We start from the raw sequence: 20,338 nt of genomic DNA, 5'->3' as shown, positions 1-20,338 counted from the left end.
CTTGGTGAAGTTTCATGACGATCGGTTTAGAATTGTGACCTGTAGGCTGGTGACAAACAAACAGACAGAATAACAAGAAGACGTAATGCGGAGCACGATACTTGCAAAATACGCCCACCCCCCCCCCCCAAAAGTTTTCCATTGATACAGCAAATTGTCCATTTCATGAAGATTAAAATTTACAATATTGATCAAAGCTCAGGTCAACAGGATGAAAAGTGACAATTTTTCAGATGAAAAATGATTTTGGAAGGTTGACCTTGAGTTGACCTTTGACCTTTTGACCTCAAAAATAGTTAGTTTCCCTATTTAGTGACTCGATGTGCAAATGCTGTTCAATTTTCAAGTCAATCGGATGAAAATTGAGGATATTAAAAATTTGGCCTATGTTGACCTTTTGGCCTATGTTGACCTCAAAAATAGATGGTGGTTGAATTTAGTGACGATATATATAAATCCTCTTAGAAGTTCAAGTCAATCAAATGAAAATTGGTGATTTTAGAAATTTGGCCTATGTTGACCTTTTGGCCTGTGTTTACCTAAAATATAATACGTGGTTGAATTCAGTGACCAGATATGCAAGTCCTCTTCAAATTTCAAGTCAATTGGATGAAAATTGAGGATTTTAGAAATTTGGCCTATGTTGACCTTTTGGCCAATGTTGACCTCAAGTATACTTGGTGGTTTAATTCAGTGACCAGATATGCAAGTCCTCTTCAAATTTCAAGTCAATCAGATGAAAATTGAGGATATTAAAAATTTGGCCTATGTTGACCTTTTGGCCTATGTTGACCTCAAAAATAGATGGTGGTTGAATTTAGTGACCATATATATAAATCCTCTTAGAAGTTCAAGTCAATCAAATGAAAATTGGTGATTTTAGAAATTTGGCCTATGTTGACCTTTTGGCCTATGTTGACCTTTTGGCCTATGTTCACCTAAAATATAGTTTGTGGTTGAATTCAGTGACCAGATATGCAAGTCCTCTTCAAATTTCAAGTCAATTGGATGAAAATTTAGGATTTTAGAAATTTGGCCTATGTTGACCTTTTGGCCTATGTTGACCTCAAAAATACTTGGTGGGTGAATTCAGTGAGCAGATATGCAAATGCTGTTCAATTTTCAAGTCAATTGGATGAAAATTGAGGATTTTAGAAATTTGGCCTATGTTGACCTCAAGAATACTTGGTGGTTGAATTCAGTGACCAGATATGCAAGTCCTCTTCAAATTTCAAGTCAATTGGATGAAAATTGAGGATTTTAGAAATTTGACCTATGTTGACCTTTTGGCCTATTGACCCCCAAAACAATAGGCTTCTTGCTTTTGACCAACTCTACCATTTGGTGAAGTTTCGTGAAGATCGGTTGAAAATTGTGACCTGTGGGCCGGTGACAAACAAACAAACAGACAGACAGAGAAATAGACAGACAGAAACACAAACACAACCGACCAATATACTTGAAAAATCTTCGATTTTGCAAGTAACAAATGCAACTGACCATTATACTTGAATAATCTTCGATTTTGCAAGTAACAAACAGACAGACAGGGGTGAAAACATAACCTCCATCCACCTTTGATGGTGGAGGTAATCGCAATTGTATTGCGATATTTTCAAACCAGCTAAACGTTGTCATCTGTTCACTTCCTGATTCAGGAGCAAGGTCCATGTCGATCACATATTCAAAATGATAATTGGATTGAGGAATTTCTGAAACCACCTACCTCCCTTACAACACCCAAGGGGACCCCAAAACGGTACACAGAAGGTTATTTTATTTCCCTTTTGTAAAATATGCAACGTTAAAGGTTACTAAACGCTGTCCTTCTGTCTTTTAGGTAGTATGTTGAAGACAGCCACCGCTCAGGGTATTACTACCATTTTTTATTTTTTTATATATTTTTTTGTATACTGAATCGAGGCTCGTGAAAGAGCTAACATTTACTTCACAAACAAATCGACCAGACAAACAAAATACACAAAAAGAGGGAGCGGAAGACAAGATGGGGAGAAAAGGGGAAGCACACAAACACAACATCCGAGAGCAGGGAGATGTGTGGAAGGGAGAGGGCCCGGGGGGAGGAGGCATGGGGGGGGGGGGGGGGGGGAGGGAGAAGTATAAAGCACAAGGACACCAAGGACTTCCAGGACAGAAGTTGGTATTTCAAAAAGTGGAATTGGGGTGAAATTAGCGGGGGTAGAAAAGATCAAGGTTTTGGATGGAGGAAGATAAGAGATGGTGGTGAACAGCTGTTTTAAAGACTTGGAGGGTGGAGTGGGATTGAAGAGAGTGAGGGAGTTTGTTCCAGAGGTGGGAGAAAAGAGGAATGAAGGAGTGAAGGTGAGCAGAGAGTCTTGATTTTGGCAGTTTAACCAAAAGAGGGTTGCAGGCAGATCTTGTGCGACCTGTAGGAATATTTGCGGGACAGAGCCCAGAGAGAGCTGGGGGGGGGGCAAGGCCAGAGAGGAGTCGGTAGAAGACGGAAAGACCACCAACCTGCCTGCGGTGAGTGAGTGAGAGGCCCTTGGAGTTAGCTTCATCGCGGGAGATTCCAATGATTCTGAATGCTTTGGTTTCAATAGCGCGAAGGCGAGCTAGGTGTGAGGCAGGAGCACCAGCCCAGAGGGGAGAGCAGTATTCCATTGAGCTGCGGATGAAAGCCTTGTATGTGGTGAGGAGCTCAGGTGTGCCAAGGAAGGACTTCGCACGACGGAGGATGCCCAGTCGGCGACTGGCTTTGGAGGCCAGATTTGAAATGTGGTTTTTCCAGGAAAGATCATGGCAGATAGTGAGACCCAAAAGCTTGAGTGACAGAACTTCTTGGAGAGGATTATTCAGAAAGTGGATGGGAGGGTTGTCCAGTCGGTCTTTTCGGAGAGACATCGTAAGAGTGTGAGATTTGTCAGGATTGAAAGACATGTTCCACTTGTTTGCCCAGTCTGTGATTTTGTCAAGGTCTGCAGAGAGTGAGGAGGCTGCAGACTGCCGATCTGAGGGATGAAGAATGGAGCGACAGAGAGTAGAGTCGTCAGCAAAGAGATAGAGAGGATTTTCAAGAGAGTCAGAGAGATCATTGATGAAGACCAGAAAAAGCACAGGGCCCAGAACACTGCCTTGGGGAACTCCAGCCTGAACAGGAAGAGGAGATGAGAGAAACCCATTCAGGGCCACACGTTGACTACGACTAGAGAGGAAGTCCGCCAGCCATGCGTGGAGATTTCCATGGATACCAAAAGAGGAGAGTTTGGTGAGCAGAGCGGGGGGCCAGACCGTATCGAAGGCACGTGATATGTCAAGGGAAACTGCTCTAATTTCCTGTTTGGCGTTGAGGACCTCCATCCATTGTTGAGAAAGCAGAAGCAGCATGTCCAGAGTTGAGTGTCCAGGTCTGAAACCAAATTGATGATCAGAGATCAAGCCATTGGAGAAGAGGAAAGATTTCATATCTGAAGCAATGATGGATTCCATGACTTTGCTGATAATTGGGAGAAGGGTGATTGGTCTGTAGTTGCTGGGATCTGTTTTTGCACCTTTTTTGTGCAAAGCGGTGATGTTGGCAGATTTCCAAGCAGATGGAAGATGACCTTGAGCAAAAGAGGGTGAAGAGAACAGAGAGAGGGAGTGAAAGAGCGGAAGAACATGATTTTAGGACCCGTGGGCTGATGCCATCAGGTCCAGTTGCAGAATCAAAATTTGCAAGAACCTTTGCAGAACCATCCTGGTTTGAAACCATCCTGGTTGAACCAAAAATTTGCAGAACCATCCTGACTTCGGAGGGTTAAAGTGGTGCCCGGAACCATCTTATACTCTCCGTGTCAGGATTGCTGGTCTTACTTTCTGTCTCACTCAAACTACAACTACTGGGCTAGCTTCAATCTCTCTTTCTCACAAACAAACATCATACACTTTTCATCATACTTTTCATCATACACTTTTATTCTGTTTTATGAATGGCCTGGCCTCGATGAGGGCTATACAGTCCGTGCCTGGACCATCCAACAATAATAAATTTAAAAAAAGTGACCAGATTCTCAGCTCTGATTGGTTTACATTTGTGGGGATATGTACATACAGACAGACAAATAATGTTCTAGATGGCATTGCCCGACGGGCTACCCTGTAAAAAAAATCTCAATTTAGACCATTTTAAATTCATGCTGTAACATAACAAAATGTGAAAAAGTCAAGGGGTGTGAATATTTTCTGAAGGCAGTGTGTGTGCGTGTGCGTGTACGTGTACGTGTACGTGTACGTAGATGTGAATTGTGCAGGCCAACTCGTACTTCAATTACCAATAAAGCTAGGATAACCTAACTCGACAAGGAAACGACGTTGGTGATCAGATAGGAGAGGAGGGAGGGTTGGGTCGGTGTTAGGAGCAGGGTTAGTTGTCATGAGTCATATTGTTTTGTGCTGCATTATAAACCCTCCCTCAATTGTTTATCAATTGTACAAACATCTTATCGGCATTCGCAGCTAAGGCAGTTAGTTTTCAGAAAGTAAGAAGCAACCTAGTTGAATTAACCCTTTTCTCTTTACCCTCGTTTTCCTTCTATGTCTGGGGGTTTGCCAGTTTAATCTACACCTACTTGCTTGTTTCTACCATCAATACCGTTTATTTGTGGTCTAGTCGCTTACGAGTAAACCCCGAGCTTGTGGTGCGGGTTGCCTTTTTTCCGAATTGATCGGCTGCCTTTATCAAACTGCATTTTCCCTGTGATTGTTTGCACTGTATCCAATGCAAGGATAAGTGTGCCAAAGTTCCCTCTATATGGATCGATTTGGAATTGTATTCTGGGTTCAATTGCCTGATACCGTCGTGTAATTTGCTTTGTGAACACCCAATTTGATTGGCGAGCTGTTTTCGGCGATAACCTTCTGAATCTCCGTTTGCTTAAAGGAAGGACAATGGGGGTTGAAGGCTCAAAAGAACGAAAAGGAAATACGCTTTCATCTCTCACTTTGTTTTCTCTTGTGCATGATTGTTGTTATTGTTGTTGTTGAGTTTCTGAACATTTCCCTGCAGGTGGTTGATATTCCATGAGAATGAAGTGTACAGACCCTCAATCCAAATGCGCTTCGGTGTGAATGTGAAGACTCCCACCAATAAGCTATAGCGTTGACAGTGCTTGGACTGTCCTTTGTTCTTTTGTAAGTCGTGTTTTGACATGACAAATAGAAGGGAGGGAAAGGGAGATGGAAGGAGATATGATGGTAGAGTAAATTATCAAAGGGATAGATGGGAAATGGCGGGGGTTGTGTGGGAGTGGGGTTTTTTTGTGACAGCAGATGTTTTTGATTCGTACCAGCCTTGGTGCTGGCACAGGCAGTGCCGAGTGTTTGCTGAGTTAGCTTTTGTAGGTGATGGGAATGCACTCGTCACTTCAGTCAGGGTGGGAAGGCAGAACGGATGGGACACCGGTTGGGGACCTCGGCTGGGCACCGAGCTGCACTGAGAGGCGGGAGCCAAGCCAAAGGCCGTTGTGCGTTGCTCGGTAGGTTGGCAGGGACGCAAAGAGGAAAGGGGGATGTTTTTCCTCACTAGGGCTATGCAGGTTTGCCATGTGCAGAAGCTGAGGTGTTACATCCTGTGGATGTTGTGGTCTCATCTTTGTGGACACATCAAACTTTCCTTTCCAAAGCACTTGCACTGTCGTGACTTGGTTCGAAGTTCTTCACATCCATCCTGTGTACGTTGATTGGAGAGTGTCCAAAATGTTATGCACAAGATACTTGTCCAACACATGTCAAGGTTTAAAAAAAAATCCCTCATATATGTCAATATAATACGTAAGGAATTACATGTGGGATATATATATATATACACTACATGGCCAAAAGTATGTGGACATCCGAACATCACACCCGTATGTGCTCGTCGAACATCTCATTCCAAAATCATGGGCATTAATATGGTTCTATTAATATGGAGGAGTTGTTCCTCCCTTTGCTGCTATAACAGCCTCCACTCTTCTGGGAAGGCTTTCCACTAGACTAGATGTTGGAACATTGCTGCAAGGACTTGCTTCCATTCAGCCACAAGAGCATTAGTGAGGTTGGGCACTGATGTTGGGCGATTAGGCCTGGCTCGTAGCTGGCGTTCCAATTCATCCTCAAGGTGTTCGATGGTGTTGAGTTCAGGGCTCTGTGCAGGTCAGTCAAGTTCTTCCACACCGATCTCGACAAACATTATTTCTGTATGGACTTTGCTTCCCCAAACAGGAAAGGGCCTTTCCCAAACTGTTGCCACAAAGTTGGAAGCACACAATTGTATGCTGTAGCGTTAAGATTTCCCTTCACTGGAATTAAGGGGCCGAGCCCGAACCATGAAAAACAGCCCCAGACCATGATTCCTCAAACACCAAACTTTACAGTTGGCACTATGCATTCGGGCAGGTAGCGTTCGTTCTCCTGGCATACGCCAAACCCCGATTCGTCCGTCAGTCTGCCAGATGGTGAAGCGTGATTCATTACTCTAGAGAACGCGTTTCCACTGCTTCAGAGTCCAATGGCTGCGAGCTTTACACCACTCCAGCCGACGCTTGGCATTCCGCATGGTGATCTTAGGCTTGTGTGTGGCTGTTCAGCCATGCAAACCCATTTCATGAAGCTCCTGACGAACAGTTGTTGTGCTGATGTTACTTCCAGAGGCAGTTTGGAACTCGGTAGTGAGTGTTGCAACCGAGGACAGACGGTTTTTACGCGCTTCACCACTCGGCAGTCCCGTTCTGTGAGCTTGTGTGGCCTACCACTACGCGGCTGAGCTGTTGTTGCTCCTAGACGTTTTCACTTCACAATAACAGCACTTCCAGTTGACTGGCGCAGCTCTAACAGGGAAGAAATTTGACGAACTGACTTGTTGGAAAGGTGGCATCCTATGACGATGCCACGATGAAAGTCACTGAGCTCTTCAGTACGGCCCATTCTACTGCTAATGTTTGTCTATGGGGATTGCATGGCTGTGTGCTTGATTTTATATACCTGTCCGCAATGGGTGTGGCTGAAATAGCCGAATCCACTCATGAGAAGGGGTGTCCGCATACTTTTTGCCATGTAGTGTATATATATATATATATATACACACACACACACATACACAATTTCCACCTCTCCGACCACCTTGTGGACTCGGCTGGGGAATATTCTTGGCCCAAGTTTTTCATGAACCAGCTGGCCAGGCCTGATGTCGGTGATAATAATTTAATTTGTTGAGGATGCTGGTGATAATGCGCCTCCTCTTCACTAAGGTCAAAGTGATATCTTTAATGTCCACCAACTAATGATGGCAGACAGGACACTGAGTTTCATGTGTATCAAAGAGACAGATTCACACATGAAGTATCGCCTTGCCTGGGAAACGCTAGAATTATAGTTATAGCTGGGCCGAGATTTGAATCCATGCGAGACTGTGCATACGTCTATGCTGTCCTAACAGGCCAAATAAAAGGTGTGTGTGTGTGTGTGTGTGTGTGTGTGTGTGTGTGTGTGTGTGTGTGTGTGTGTGTGTGTGTGTGTGTGTGTGTGTGTGTGTGTGTGTGTGTGTGTGTGTGTGTGTGTGTGTGTGTGTGTGCACGCACGATGTATTGGATTATTGCCATTTTAATCTTGTATAACATCAGAAAATGTGCTAAAATTCAGTCGTCAGAAATTTCTCCCACCAAACCCCAAACAATAAATGCTGTATGGTTCAACCGTGATTTATTCACAGATCCATATTCTGAAATTTAGATAACCTTGAGTGTGACTATTGGGATACCTGTAAGTCCTTCCAGGCCATTTTGTTTGGCAGAATGTTATAGTTTGTATGTATATTTTTGGAAAATCTTTACCATGCAAAGAAATTTTGCTTCATAAATGTTTAGTGTTTTCCTTTTACCCTCTGTTAGTGCAGCATGGTATCTCAAACCCCTTTTACATGTTACTAACCCTATCCAAAGCCCCGCCACACTTGAGGGTTTAATGTCAACGTTTTGTTGCTCATTGTTTATCATTTGAGGCAATCGGGTAACTTGTAATAACACTCTCTTGTACCACACCTTATACCACACCCCTTTATTCATGGTGATTGCTGTAGTCAGTAACTGTTACAACATGAACAACAACAACAGGCATTTTAAGGCCATTTTCCTTGCTAGAGCAGGGGTTAGCCTTGCGGGCCCCATGACAATCTTCTCCATTTTGCCCTATTTTCTGCATCTCCCCTTGTTAATCCCCTTGTCCGCATTTCTTCTTCCACCATCTTTAGCCAAGTCTTTCTCTGTTTTCCCCGTCCTCTACTTCCTTCTACATTCATTTCCATCACTCTTCTCAACCAGTCACTTTCATCCTTCCTCAACACATGACCAAACCATCTCAACCTGTTTCTCTTCAGACCATCCATCACAGGCTCTATTCCCATCATCTTTCGCAATTCATGATTTGTCTTCCTCTCTCTCAACGATACTCCACACATCCACCGAACCATTCGCATTTCCACCCTTTCCAGCTTCCGTTGCTGCTGTACGTTCATTACCCATGTCTCACTCCCATAAATCATAACACTTCTCACACATGCAGCAAACACCTTTCCCTTCAGCTTCAACGACACTCCCCTCCTCGTCAGCACGCCACTCAGTTCCCGAAACTTCTTCCATGCACATCTCACCCAAGCAACCGTCGCCGAGTCTGATCCACTTTAGACTCCATTCAGCATGTCTCCTAGGTAGCAAAATGTTTTCACACCTTCCAGCTTCACACCATCTCCAAGATCCAACTCAACATTTCCTCCATCTGCAGCTCCCTCTGTGCACACCTTAGACTTGAATGTAGCTGCCACACTGGTTAATAACCCTCTCAAACCACTCCATTTTTGATGAACCCACTCAGCGCACATTGTACATTGAATGGAATTCACTCTTGACACCCTTGAAGGATGAAGTGGCCACTTCCCAGTTCTTTCTACCTCACCACATGCTTTACCACTTGCCATCACCTTTGTCTTTCTGATATTCACCTTCAGACCTTTCGCCTCCATACATTACTTCCACTTGTTCATCTTCTCCTTCAGTCCATCCATACTCTCCGCAATCAACACCAGATCATCTGCACACAACAACTCCCACGGTAACCCTTCCTTTACGTTCCGAGCCAGCACCTCCATCACAGGTACAAATAGTAGTGGACCTAGTACCGACCTCTGATGCACTCCCACCTTCACCTCAAACTCACCACTGTTCCCGTCCTTCGTCCTTACAGCTGTGCACGCTCTCTTGAACATTGCCATCACTACTCTGATCAACCATTCCTCCACTCCTAACTTCCTCAATGCCTATGTGACCAATTTGCATGAAACCCTATCAAATGCTTTCTCCAGATCAACAAACCCAAGAAACAACTTCTTCCTCTTCTCCATGTACTTCTCCTGCAACTGCCTTACAATAGAAAGCACGTCTGTCATTCCTCTTCCTGGCATAAATACAAACTGCATTTCGTCGATCTTCACTTTCTTCCTTATCCTCCTCTCCAACACCCTTTCCAATACCTTCATTCCATGCTCTAATAACTTTATCGCTCTGTACGAGCCACAGTCCAGAGGGTCACCTTTCCCCTTGTATAGAGGGATGAGGGTACTCAGTTTCCAACCCACTGGAATGCATTCTTCTTTCACCACCAGATTACAAATCTCTGTCATTCTCTTCACACCCCAACTTTACGCTGCCTTCAACATATCTCCCACAACTCCCGTCGGCCCTCCCGCTTTTCTACTCTTCATTGCTTTTATCGCTTCCTCAACTTCCTTCTCAGTTATCTTCTATGCCGGTCCTCAAACTATGTTACTCTCTATTTTGCCGTCCTATTCATTCTCTGCATTCAACAGCATTTCCATATATCTCTTCCATTTCCTTTAATTCCATCTGGGTCCACAATGATTTGTCCCACTTCATCCTTCAAGCAACTCACCCCCATCACATCACACCTCTCTTTCGCTATCTGCTTTGCAATCCTGAATACCGTTCTCTGACCCGCTTCCGAATCCAAGCGTTCTCTGAATATTTTCCGATATGCCTCCTGCGCCTTTGCTACCTCTTTCTTTGCAGCCTTCTTGGCTGCCTTATAACTTACATGCTCTGCCTCTTCTGCCCCTGTACCCTTCGCCTTCTGCCACTCATTGAACTTCTTCCTCTTCTCGTCAATCCTCTTTCCAACTTCATCATCCCACCACCATGTTTCCGAGTGCCTCAGTGGTCCTTTTGTCCATCCACATACCTCGCCAACGGCTCCCAACAGACTATCTTTCATTGACATCCAACCACTTTCAAGCTCAACCACATCATCCTCAACCATACTCAGCCTCTCTTTTAATGCCTCCTTCACTGTCATATCTTTCAACCTCCACACCTTCATTCTCGGTTGGTACTTCACCCGCCGAGCTCTCCTCACACCTTTCACCCTTATGTCTCAGACAACCAAGTGGTGCTGTGAAACACCCTCCTCCCCCGGGATCATCTTTGTGTCCCTGAGGTGCCCCCGATCTCGCCCACGCACCATCAGGTAGTCAACGGTTGTCGTCGACCAAGCAAGCTTATTATCCAAGCAACGTAACATGCTTATTATCCAAGGCTTATCGACCAAGCAACGTAACAAGCTTATTATCCTCTTTCTGGAACTGAGTATTACAAATCAATAAACCAGCTCCATCAGCAAACTCCAAAATCCTTTCACCTTCTCCATTCCTCACACCATATCCGTAACCCCCATGAACTCCCTCATAACCATCTATACTCCTTCCCACATGTCCATTTAGGTCTCCTCCTACCACAACAACTTCCTCATCTTTCACGTTTTCCATCAGCTTCTCTATCGCACACCAGAACTTGTCCTTTTCTTCATCGCTTCGACCAACCTGCGGAGCATATCCCGAGATGACGTTCACCAAGAGCTTTCCAATCATCATTTTCACCATCATCAACCTATCACTCACTCTAGTCACACTCACCACACTGTCTACAAACTCTTCAGAAAACAGGACACCAACACCATTCTTGCCCTCCGGGCACCCTTGCCACGCAAACTTGTATTTCTGTCCCTGCCTACCCTTCACCATTCTCACACCACTTCCCTTCCATCTCGTCTCCTGCACACAATATATGTCCACTCTTCTTCTGACCAATACTTCCACCACTTCTCCTGATCTCCCCGTCATTGTCCCGACATTCCATGTCCCAAACCTCAGAAACCGATCTCCACATCGGGCATCAGACGTTTCATCATCATAAATGGAGTGATTTCCACCCTTGCTTCGATCGGGTTCCCCACCTTGATTTTTGACGAGAGGGGGTGAGGATCCCCACGGGGTACTTCGGGCTGTACCCTGCCCATATGTAATTGTAATTGTCATGGTTCCCCTTTTGAGGCAATGTTTTATGGCCGGATGCCCTTCCTGATGCCAACCCTTTTAGTTGCCTCTTACGACACGCAGGGAACACGGTGTACCTATTCTAAACCAGGGTACACACCGGGATGTTACAACATCATAGATTTATATTTGTTTCCCCATTTGAAAGCAAAATTACTGTCCTTTCCTCATTCTACTTTGGAGATGGTGCACGCTGTCCTTCAGAACATAACGACTGCCTTTACTGAGATGTTTGGGTTAATTTGGTTGGTGCAGAACTCACCTCCCATTGTGATGGTGATGGGGTCCACAATTTTGTTATTTTGTAATGTGATTACATTGATTACACAAAAAAGCTCCTCTTATTCTAACTACACATTATAAAACAATGATTACACCCAGCCCCACTCAAAAGGCACAAATGCACCTTCTGAGTCCAGCTGCGTGTAATGATGCTTGCATTAAGTCAATAATATACAGGTTTGTGTAATGCAATCACCAGACCATGGTGTATAAACAATTATTGGAATTGCAAAGCATTTTCCTTTTGCCTTTCACAACTATGGACAATCCACATCTTGTGACTGAATATCAAAAAAACAAAAAAAATAATAGAGGACCAACCAATGTTCCTGTTGCACACCTGGCTGTTTGCCAAAAAGTGTAGTGACAGATGGATCAGGGTAGAAATAAGAGCTGGATTTATAATACACAGAATATGTCTGGTAGTATTGACAGGATGTTCACAATAGTGCAACTCCCTGCTGTCTATGAGCCTTAGTTTTTGAGCCATTGTCTGCTTCTGGTATGATGATGTCACTTCCTGTTGTGTTAAAATTGCTCTATTTGATAAGGTGCAACTCCAAGGTGTCTCTATTATGATGTCACTGGCAGCCATATTGTGTTTCCACTCAGCTTCTTTTAACCAAACGTTCCCAAAGGTCAGTCGTTCATATATTTTGAGTTTCGCATTAATCGGTTAATCGGTTTCAGAAGTGGATTTTTAATGGTTTTCTTATGATCCAATATGGCTGTCATATCACGTGACTGATGTCATTGTCAACCGACTACATTTCCCTTGGGTAGTTGATCACAAATTTAAAATTTGGTTAAGTGGTTTGAGAGAAGAATGTTGTTAAAGGTTTTCCTGTTGGCCAAACTAGATGAAGTAATTTTGGGACCTGTAAACCTTACAATGACCTACTTATAGGTGGATGGGGAGTATGTTTTGAACAAACTTGAGTTCTACCTTACCAAAGATCATTTTAGCCAAGTTAGGTCACAATCCCATCAGCAGTTTCGGAGAAGACGGAAGTGTTTACGGATGGACAGACGACATGCCATCCCATAAGGTCACCTGAATTATGTTACATGTGATTTAATAAAAACTCTTCTTCATTACCTAGAAATTATAGCATTATTATAATTATTGTGCTGGGTAAGTCATCGTTGATTAATTGCATGCTTAATCGGGATTTGATTGAAATTCAGTCCACACGAGTTATATCTTTACAACTTAGCACATAACTGTACTCCTGATGCAGTGCCCCTTTAGGTCGGACAGGAATTTGGAATTTGGTTGGACAGTTGAGAATCCAACCCAGACTCGACAGCTCAAACGGCAAGTGCGCTATATCTGCACCATCTTGTTAGACATTTGTCTGCCAGTATCAACATCAGTCCTCTTGTTTCTTTGTCCAAGTAATTATTTTTTGTACGTGTCCTCTGTAGTGAAGATGTTATAATAGGCAGCTCATTGCAAAAGTGTATCTTATCAGAACCAGTTTAATTGGGATGATCCTTTGCATTGCTGTTTTTAATGCACATTGTGCAGGGCTGGCGGGATGGCCTAGACCTAGGGGTATGGGATGGCCTAGACCTAGAGGTATGGGATGGCCTAGACCTAGGGGTATGGGATGGCCTAGACCTAGAGGTATGGGATGGCCTAGACCTAGGGGTATGGGATGGCCTAGACCCTAGACGCCTAGAGGTACGCACACTCACCTCTGAGCCATCTAGCCTGGGTTTGAATCTCCGCCCAGCTGCAAGCTGTCATCCTCGCATCTTACAGGCAGGGCGAGGCATCAACATGTGTGCTGCCCCTCGGATGGACGTTAAACTGAGCGTCCCATCTGCCAACAGTAGTTGGCGCATATTAGAAATCCCACGGTGTCCTTCGCGAAGAGTAGGCAAGTTATCGCCACCACCCTGAACAAATTTCAAATTCCCGCTCATAGCTTTTTATTCCTAATTTTCTCTTTTCCACGATTCCTCGCTCATTCTTTTGTTTATTCAGGTGGATTTTGCCACCCATGCTATAATAGTGCATGCGAATGCCTTGGCCTACACTATTTTGGTTTATGTCTGCAGTTTTGTCTTGCTGAGAAGTGAATTGTCAAGACGTGTAACTATGATCTAGCTTTGTAGGTCATAATGACTTTGCTGAATATTGGTAATGACCGAGGAAAACCATATTTCTTCGCCTTTGGTTAGGTTAGTAAATGCTTGAGCTTTGATGAACTTGCCATATTTCACCTCCAACTGATAGCACGAGCCAATGCAAACAGTGTGATAGTCAATAAGACGTGTGCATAGTGAGTAGTTGGAGAAGGGAATGGGTGATGGAAACCACAGTGGAAATGTCATCATGGGAAATGAATGCACAGCAAGCCTTGAAAAACAAGACGAATCAAGTAGTATCCTTTGAGGAAGTTGGTTTTCTACACTCTCATTACCTCCGCCACCGAAGGTGGATGCAGGTTATGTTTTCACCCCTGTTTGTTTGTCTGCTTGTCTGTGAACAAGATATCTCACAAAGTTGTGGACGGATTCAAACGAAATTTGACACAGATGTAGCGTATGTCACAAGGACGAAATGATTAGATTTTGGTGAAGATCCGGATTCGGATCCGGCTCCTCAATTTTTTTTAGTGATTCTTCATCATTGGGAGATAGGGCTAAAAATGTCTGGTAGTATCATGCATATATATAGCAGGATATGTCAAAAAGTTGTGGACGGATTTGTACGAAACTTGGTGGACGGTTTGGTTGTGTGACAAGGCGAACCAGTTAGATTTTGGTGAACATCAGAATCTGGATCCCGATATGAGAATTTAAATTTTGTTCAGTGATTTTTCACCATTGGGTGATAGCGCCAATAACGATATATATAACGATATCTCAAAAAGTTATGGACGACTTGTGACAAAACTTGGTGGATGAGCTGGGCAAGTGAGAAAAACAAGGCGATTCGATTTTGGTTCACGTCCCGATCAAGATCTGACCTAAAGGTGGGATACAAAACGTAAACTGTTTAGCCTGGTGGATGTATGCGTTCTACGTGCCGTTCTAGTTTTCAAAGTTGTTTTCAAACTTTTCAGGATCCCCGCCCCCCCCCCCCCCCTCCCCTTCCCAAGTTTCGGACAGTTTCCAATTGTAGTTTGTAATGATGTTCCCAGGGATGGTTTTTAAGATCTCTGTAAAGTTCTTCTTTATCATAGTCATTGCTCCAATTTATCACTGGTGCAATTTCAGCGTTCTTCAGCTTCCAGGCTCTTTTCACTTCATTTTTGAGATCTTGCTATTTGGCCATTTTCTTGATTTCTGCGTTGTTTAGGCCAAAGGCACTAGGTATTGTGTCAATTAGCAATGCCATCCTTCCTTTTTTTGTACCCAAGTACTATATCCGGTCACAATGCTGTGTTTTCCATTTTCATGCTCGATGGGATCATCAGGTCATGCATGAATGTTACTAACTTCCTTGTTCTGAATTATCACTTTTGGTTCGTGTTTTTGAGTTTTCTGGAACTGGGATATTTAATTTTTTGCAGATGTGCCAGTGGATTACTCTGCATACCTTGTTGTGCCTTTGGGTGTGCAGTTGTTCTGACATTAGTTTATTTACATCCCTATCGGAGGTGGCTTGTACTTTGTTTCTACCTTGCAGAAGCTACACCTGTCTGATTGACTCAGTCCCGCCATTTTCTTAAAGCCATTGATGTAGTGTCCTTGTTTTTGGGCATTTATTATGTTTTGTTCTCCATCTCAGTTGAATTGACCTTTTTGTTCTTTTTTAAATGAATAAGCACTGACAACAAATATCAGTGGCCACCCATACCATGAAAATGGTACAAAAGTCAGGGAAGGATTGAACTGCAGTGTCATCCATGGACGGAGAACATGCCTTCCATGGCTTCGGTGATACTATGTACCGACCCTCTTCCCCATGGGTGTAATTTTGTGGTTGCCATTGGCTAAATAGTACCTCATCCACCTTTTGATTGTTGCATTTGGCTAATACTAGCTCATCTGCCTCACATCAAGGGTTCTACTACCCCTCATGGTTACCTGAGTTGCCACAAACCGGTCCAATCCAGATGGGTGTTTTTTAGGGGATACCATCTCCTTACTGAATGCCCATTGGCTCCCGAAGGGAACTCATCCGCCCTTTGTCGGGTGTTGTTTTTAGTCCTGGCAGTGTCAGTCCCTTATTTTTAGCCAATCCATTGAGCCTTATTTATATATCCCCAATCTGTCCAACCTAAAAAAAACAAAAAAAAAAAAACCTTCATGCTCTTTTATCATTCTCCCAGTTGTTGGTTTATAGAAGAACCACCTTGGAGGCCATTTTTCCCCACAGAGCAGGGGTTGGCCTTTTTCGGGCACCGTGGTCCCCTTTTTTGAAGCAATGTTTTATGGCCGGATGCCCTTCCTGCCACCAACCCTGTCGGTCGTCTCTTGCGACACACAAGGAATTACCAGTGAACTGGTACTCAATTTGCCGACCTCGGAAGGATGACAGGCTGAGTCAACCCCCCTGGTGTTAATTCAGCGATCGACCGGGATTCGAACCCAGGATCCCAAGCCGGCACCCTAACCGCTAAGCCAACACCAGGTTTCGCTTTATATTTTTCTTTCGTCTTTTTTGCATTCGGTGAGACTGTATTCATTGCTATTTTCGTTTAATATGCATAGTTGTTCTTAATAGCCGGTAACCGGTTATATTTTACCGTATATTGTGTAAATTGTTCCCGCCCATCAATTTTTAAGAGTCGTTTCTCAAAAGCTGTACTTTTCCAACAGTTAATCAAGTGTGAATTCCTGTAAGAAATAAAACTGTCATTCACGACACATCCTAACTCGGAGAAGCTCGACTGCTAAGCAGTTGGGCTGATGAGCTTCACTTCGCTTGTCAGTGATCCTTGGATGGAGTCAGACACAGCTGTGATGTTTACTACAGGCTTACAATGCCAAGGCCCAGTTTTCATCAACCACCACAATGTCCTTCTATTTCGCACGGTGATTATCCTCACATAGTGTAGGGAGAAAATGGTGATGTCATTAGCGCTTTGTCAAATACTCCATGTGAGTATTTTATCAGAGGGACAAAATATTTCGAGTTAATTGTACCTTGCACTTTTCCATCATGACCATTATGAAAATATGGATATCACTCTTAAATCAAAAACCATTGGAGGCTTAGAATCACATGCAGTATTTAGCAATGCATTCAATTACCTTGTACCCCTACTTGAATCTTCTATTCAAATGTTTGGACGGACAGACTCCTGATATTGATCATCTATCTACAAGGTATCGTGATGAGCATAGTGGCGTGAGAGATTACGTACAGTACAACAAAGGTCGTGCTAACTCTGCACTATACGTAACGCAATGTTGAGTCAATTGACTATAATGAAAATTAAGATGATGTTTTATAAGAATGTACAAATAATGAACCTGTGATGTAATTTTATAAATAATACTGTATATGGAAATACAAATATATTCATTAGTTCCTTTATTTGATGAAAATTGATTAACAGCCATAAAACTACAGTGAAGTGAATGGCTCACCATCGCAAACCCCATGCTTCCCACCTAAAGCACCTAAAGTTGAAAGATGGCAAAAGGTTTGACTAGGATTGATACATAATCAAATTTTGAGTAATTTTTTTTTAACCTCTGCCACCAAAGGGGGATGGAGGTTATGTTTTCACGTCTGTCTGTCTGTCTGTCCGTTTGTGAACAGGATATCTCAAAAAGTTTTGAACGGATTTGGACGAAACTTGGTGGAGATGTTGGGTGAGTGACAAGGAAGAATCGATTCAATTTTGGTGAAGATCCGGATCCGGATCCGGCTAGTATAATTTTTAAAATGATTCTTCACCATTGGAAGATATGACCAAAAACGATATATTGCAGGACATCTCAAAAAGTTGTGGATGGATGATTTTGATTAAAGGTGATTCTGTATTGTGATTTTCTGGTCTACTCTGGGATACAAAACGTAAACTGTTCACCTGGTGGAGGTATGCTCTCTACTGAGTGCCGTTCTAGTTTCTTCCTGTTTTGACACCTGTGATCCTAAGTCCCCACCCCCTGAGGCATGAACCTGTAATGAAATCCCCAAAAAATCGTTCCATATTTCATGTGTCTCCCAATGTTATCTGCATACACAAAGTTTCATTCAAAAATGTGCCGTAATTGTATTTTTCAGTATTTGACTTTTTGACCCCACCCCAGGGGGGGAGTCATGGTCACGAAAAAATATTGAAAAGCTGGGGGTTGCCCACCCCTTTCCCTCCCCCTCTGAGTCCTCCAAAAGGTCTCCGCCACTGGGCCTCACAAGGTCCCCAGATCTCTGGCCTCATTAGGAGTTATCTCCGATTTAAACTAAACAAGTCAGGAGACGACGATGGTTCACTAGTGAGCGGTATTCAATGACAAAGGACGGACTATAACCGAAACAGGCCCGGACAGGCCAGACCCGGAAATGTCAAAACGAAGGTTACTGACCTTGAAATGAGATAGAAAATAATGTATAATCAGTTATGAGGTTAGTTAGCTACACAATACCGAAAATTCGGTGAAAAATGAAATGAAAAAAAAAAAAAAAATGAAAAATGAAAAATCGAGCTCCGTGGGGCTAGACACATGACATTGGCCTAACCAAATATCGAAACCCCTGTCAGATTCCACCAAACCCCTCGGAGAAGATGTAGCTTGAACTCGATTACCTCCTAAAAAGACATATTTTTCGGGCGTGGCTCCGCCCACAATGGGCGCAATACGCCCACTCGAGGCAGGACACAACTAGATCAAGATATCAGCCTCCCACCCACGTTTCATCAAGATCGGATGATATCATCGGGTAGTTATGCTGCGGACAGACAGACACACAGACACTCACACAGACAGACGCACACACATGACGAATATAGTGGTCACTTGATAACTCGTGAACCAATTACCTCGTCTACCAGCAATTAACAACAACCCGACTACATATGTGATTAACAACAATTGACGACAACCCGACATACAGTATGTGATTAACAACAATTAATAACCACCCAACTTGGTTTATGACTGATTTTGTTTCTTTGGGAGAGGCATGCTTTTAGGATATTCCTCCTTGTATGCAGGTATTCTTTGGCATGTTCTGCGCATTTGTTTGTGTCATATTCAGTCGCTCCTTTTCTACTCCGATGTAAAACTCCGATGTATTTTCTACTCCGAGGTATTTTCTACTCCGAGGTATTTGTAAGGTGCTTCATTGTCTCGCTCCTGTATTGTTGTATTTAGGTCGATTTTGATGTTGTTTGTTTTTGGCAGTTTACCTTGTACGAATATGCACTGGGTGCACCTACTTACACCAAATTCCATTTGAATGTCGTCGGAGTACTGTTTCACTAATTTCAGTTGTTCTGCTGTTTTTTCATTGTTTGGTGTGAATAATTTTAAATCATGCATGCACACTGCACAGTGGATGTGTCATCTTCCCTGTTTCTTTGGACCTTCTTCCATTGGCTGTTAGGATGTATCCGCATCCTTGCTCATTAATGAGGTTGCTCATTGTGGCCAGGGACATGGCAAAACAAGAGTGAGTGGGGGTGGTGAAGGGGAAGGCTGTCTCAGTGGAAGATCCTTCGACCTATGTTCATCCCTGGTACTTCGATTTTTCCTTCCAAGTGCTGTAATGTCAATGTGGTATTCCAAAGCTCCATTGCTTTCTAAATCGGTTTGATTATTTGGGGGGTTGATCTTGTGCAATTGCATGCATTTTATCATCTATTAATGTGGAACACTATCAAAAGCCTTTTTGTAGTCTCTCCATGGTCTGGACAGTTTGGTTTGTCTCGTTTTAGTTTTTGTGGAACCAATTCAGGTCTTGAAGTGTGTGTGTGTGTGTGTGTGTGTGTGTGTGTGTGTGTGTGTGTGTGTGTGTGTGTGTGTGTGTGTGTGTGTGTGTGTGTGTGTCATGCCTGCCATGGACATTAGTCGACCGTGTCCATTAAGGAAATTACAATGGCACCAGTTGACAATGGACAAACACATCTGGTGTCTGCGATTTGAACCTGGGTTTCTTATATTATGAGTCGGGCATTCAAATGGCAATGTAAACAGGCCAATGCCCTATATACATTTCACAACTACCTCAGCTATTTTCTTTGGGCTCAGGAAGTATTCACTTTCATGGGCAGTGTTGGAAATATTATGCATCTTTGTTGAACCAAATGACCTTTTCACATTTGAGTTTCCATGTCATGTTAATATGTGATTTAAAATGTGGATTTTCTAACTCATGCTGTTCACTTTCCCTTCCTTTCCCCATCCTACCCACAAGTTTCCAGAGTGTGGCTTCTACGGCATGTATGACAAGATCTTGCTTTTCCGGCATGACATACTGTCCAAAAACGTGCTGCAGCTCCTCTCGCCATCTGACACGATCCAGGAGGGCGACTTGATCGAGGTTGTTCTATCGGGTAAGCTAACATTAGATGTGAACAAAACCATTCAGATCTGTCCAAGCAGGGATTGTAAAACGACAATACACAAAAATAAGGTGTGATGATGATGTGATTTCACAATGCCAATAGCATAACATCAACAGCATTTTGTCCTGAGACATTCTTATGTGAGGTTGTGTAAGAGATTAAATTTATCCAAGATGAAGTC

The 20,338-nt window shown here is 43.4% G+C and overlaps 1 protein-coding gene across 1 annotated transcript in view; it reads left to right on the top strand.

The window, feature by feature from the left end:
* LOC144892422 (serine/threonine-protein kinase D3-like) overlaps positions 1-20,338 on the top strand; it is an 86,252-nt gene that overhangs the window by 34,326 nt on the left and 31,588 nt on the right. Inside the window, exon 2 of the mRNA XM_078779065.1 lies at positions 20,007-20,145. Coding sequence (XP_078635191.1) covers positions 20,007-20,145 — 139 coding nt within the window. The remainder of the gene's footprint in view (positions 1-20,006; positions 20,146-20,338) is intronic.

This window comes from Myxine glutinosa, chromosome 5 (assembly GCF_964187855.1).
Source record: "Myxine glutinosa chromosome 5, kmMyxGlut1.1, whole genome shotgun sequence".
NCBI lineage: Eukaryota > Metazoa > Chordata > Myxini > Myxiniformes > Myxinidae > Myxine > Myxine glutinosa.
The sequence above is the reverse complement of the archived record's forward strand: the minus strand, read 5'-3'. Positions and strand labels throughout refer to the sequence as shown.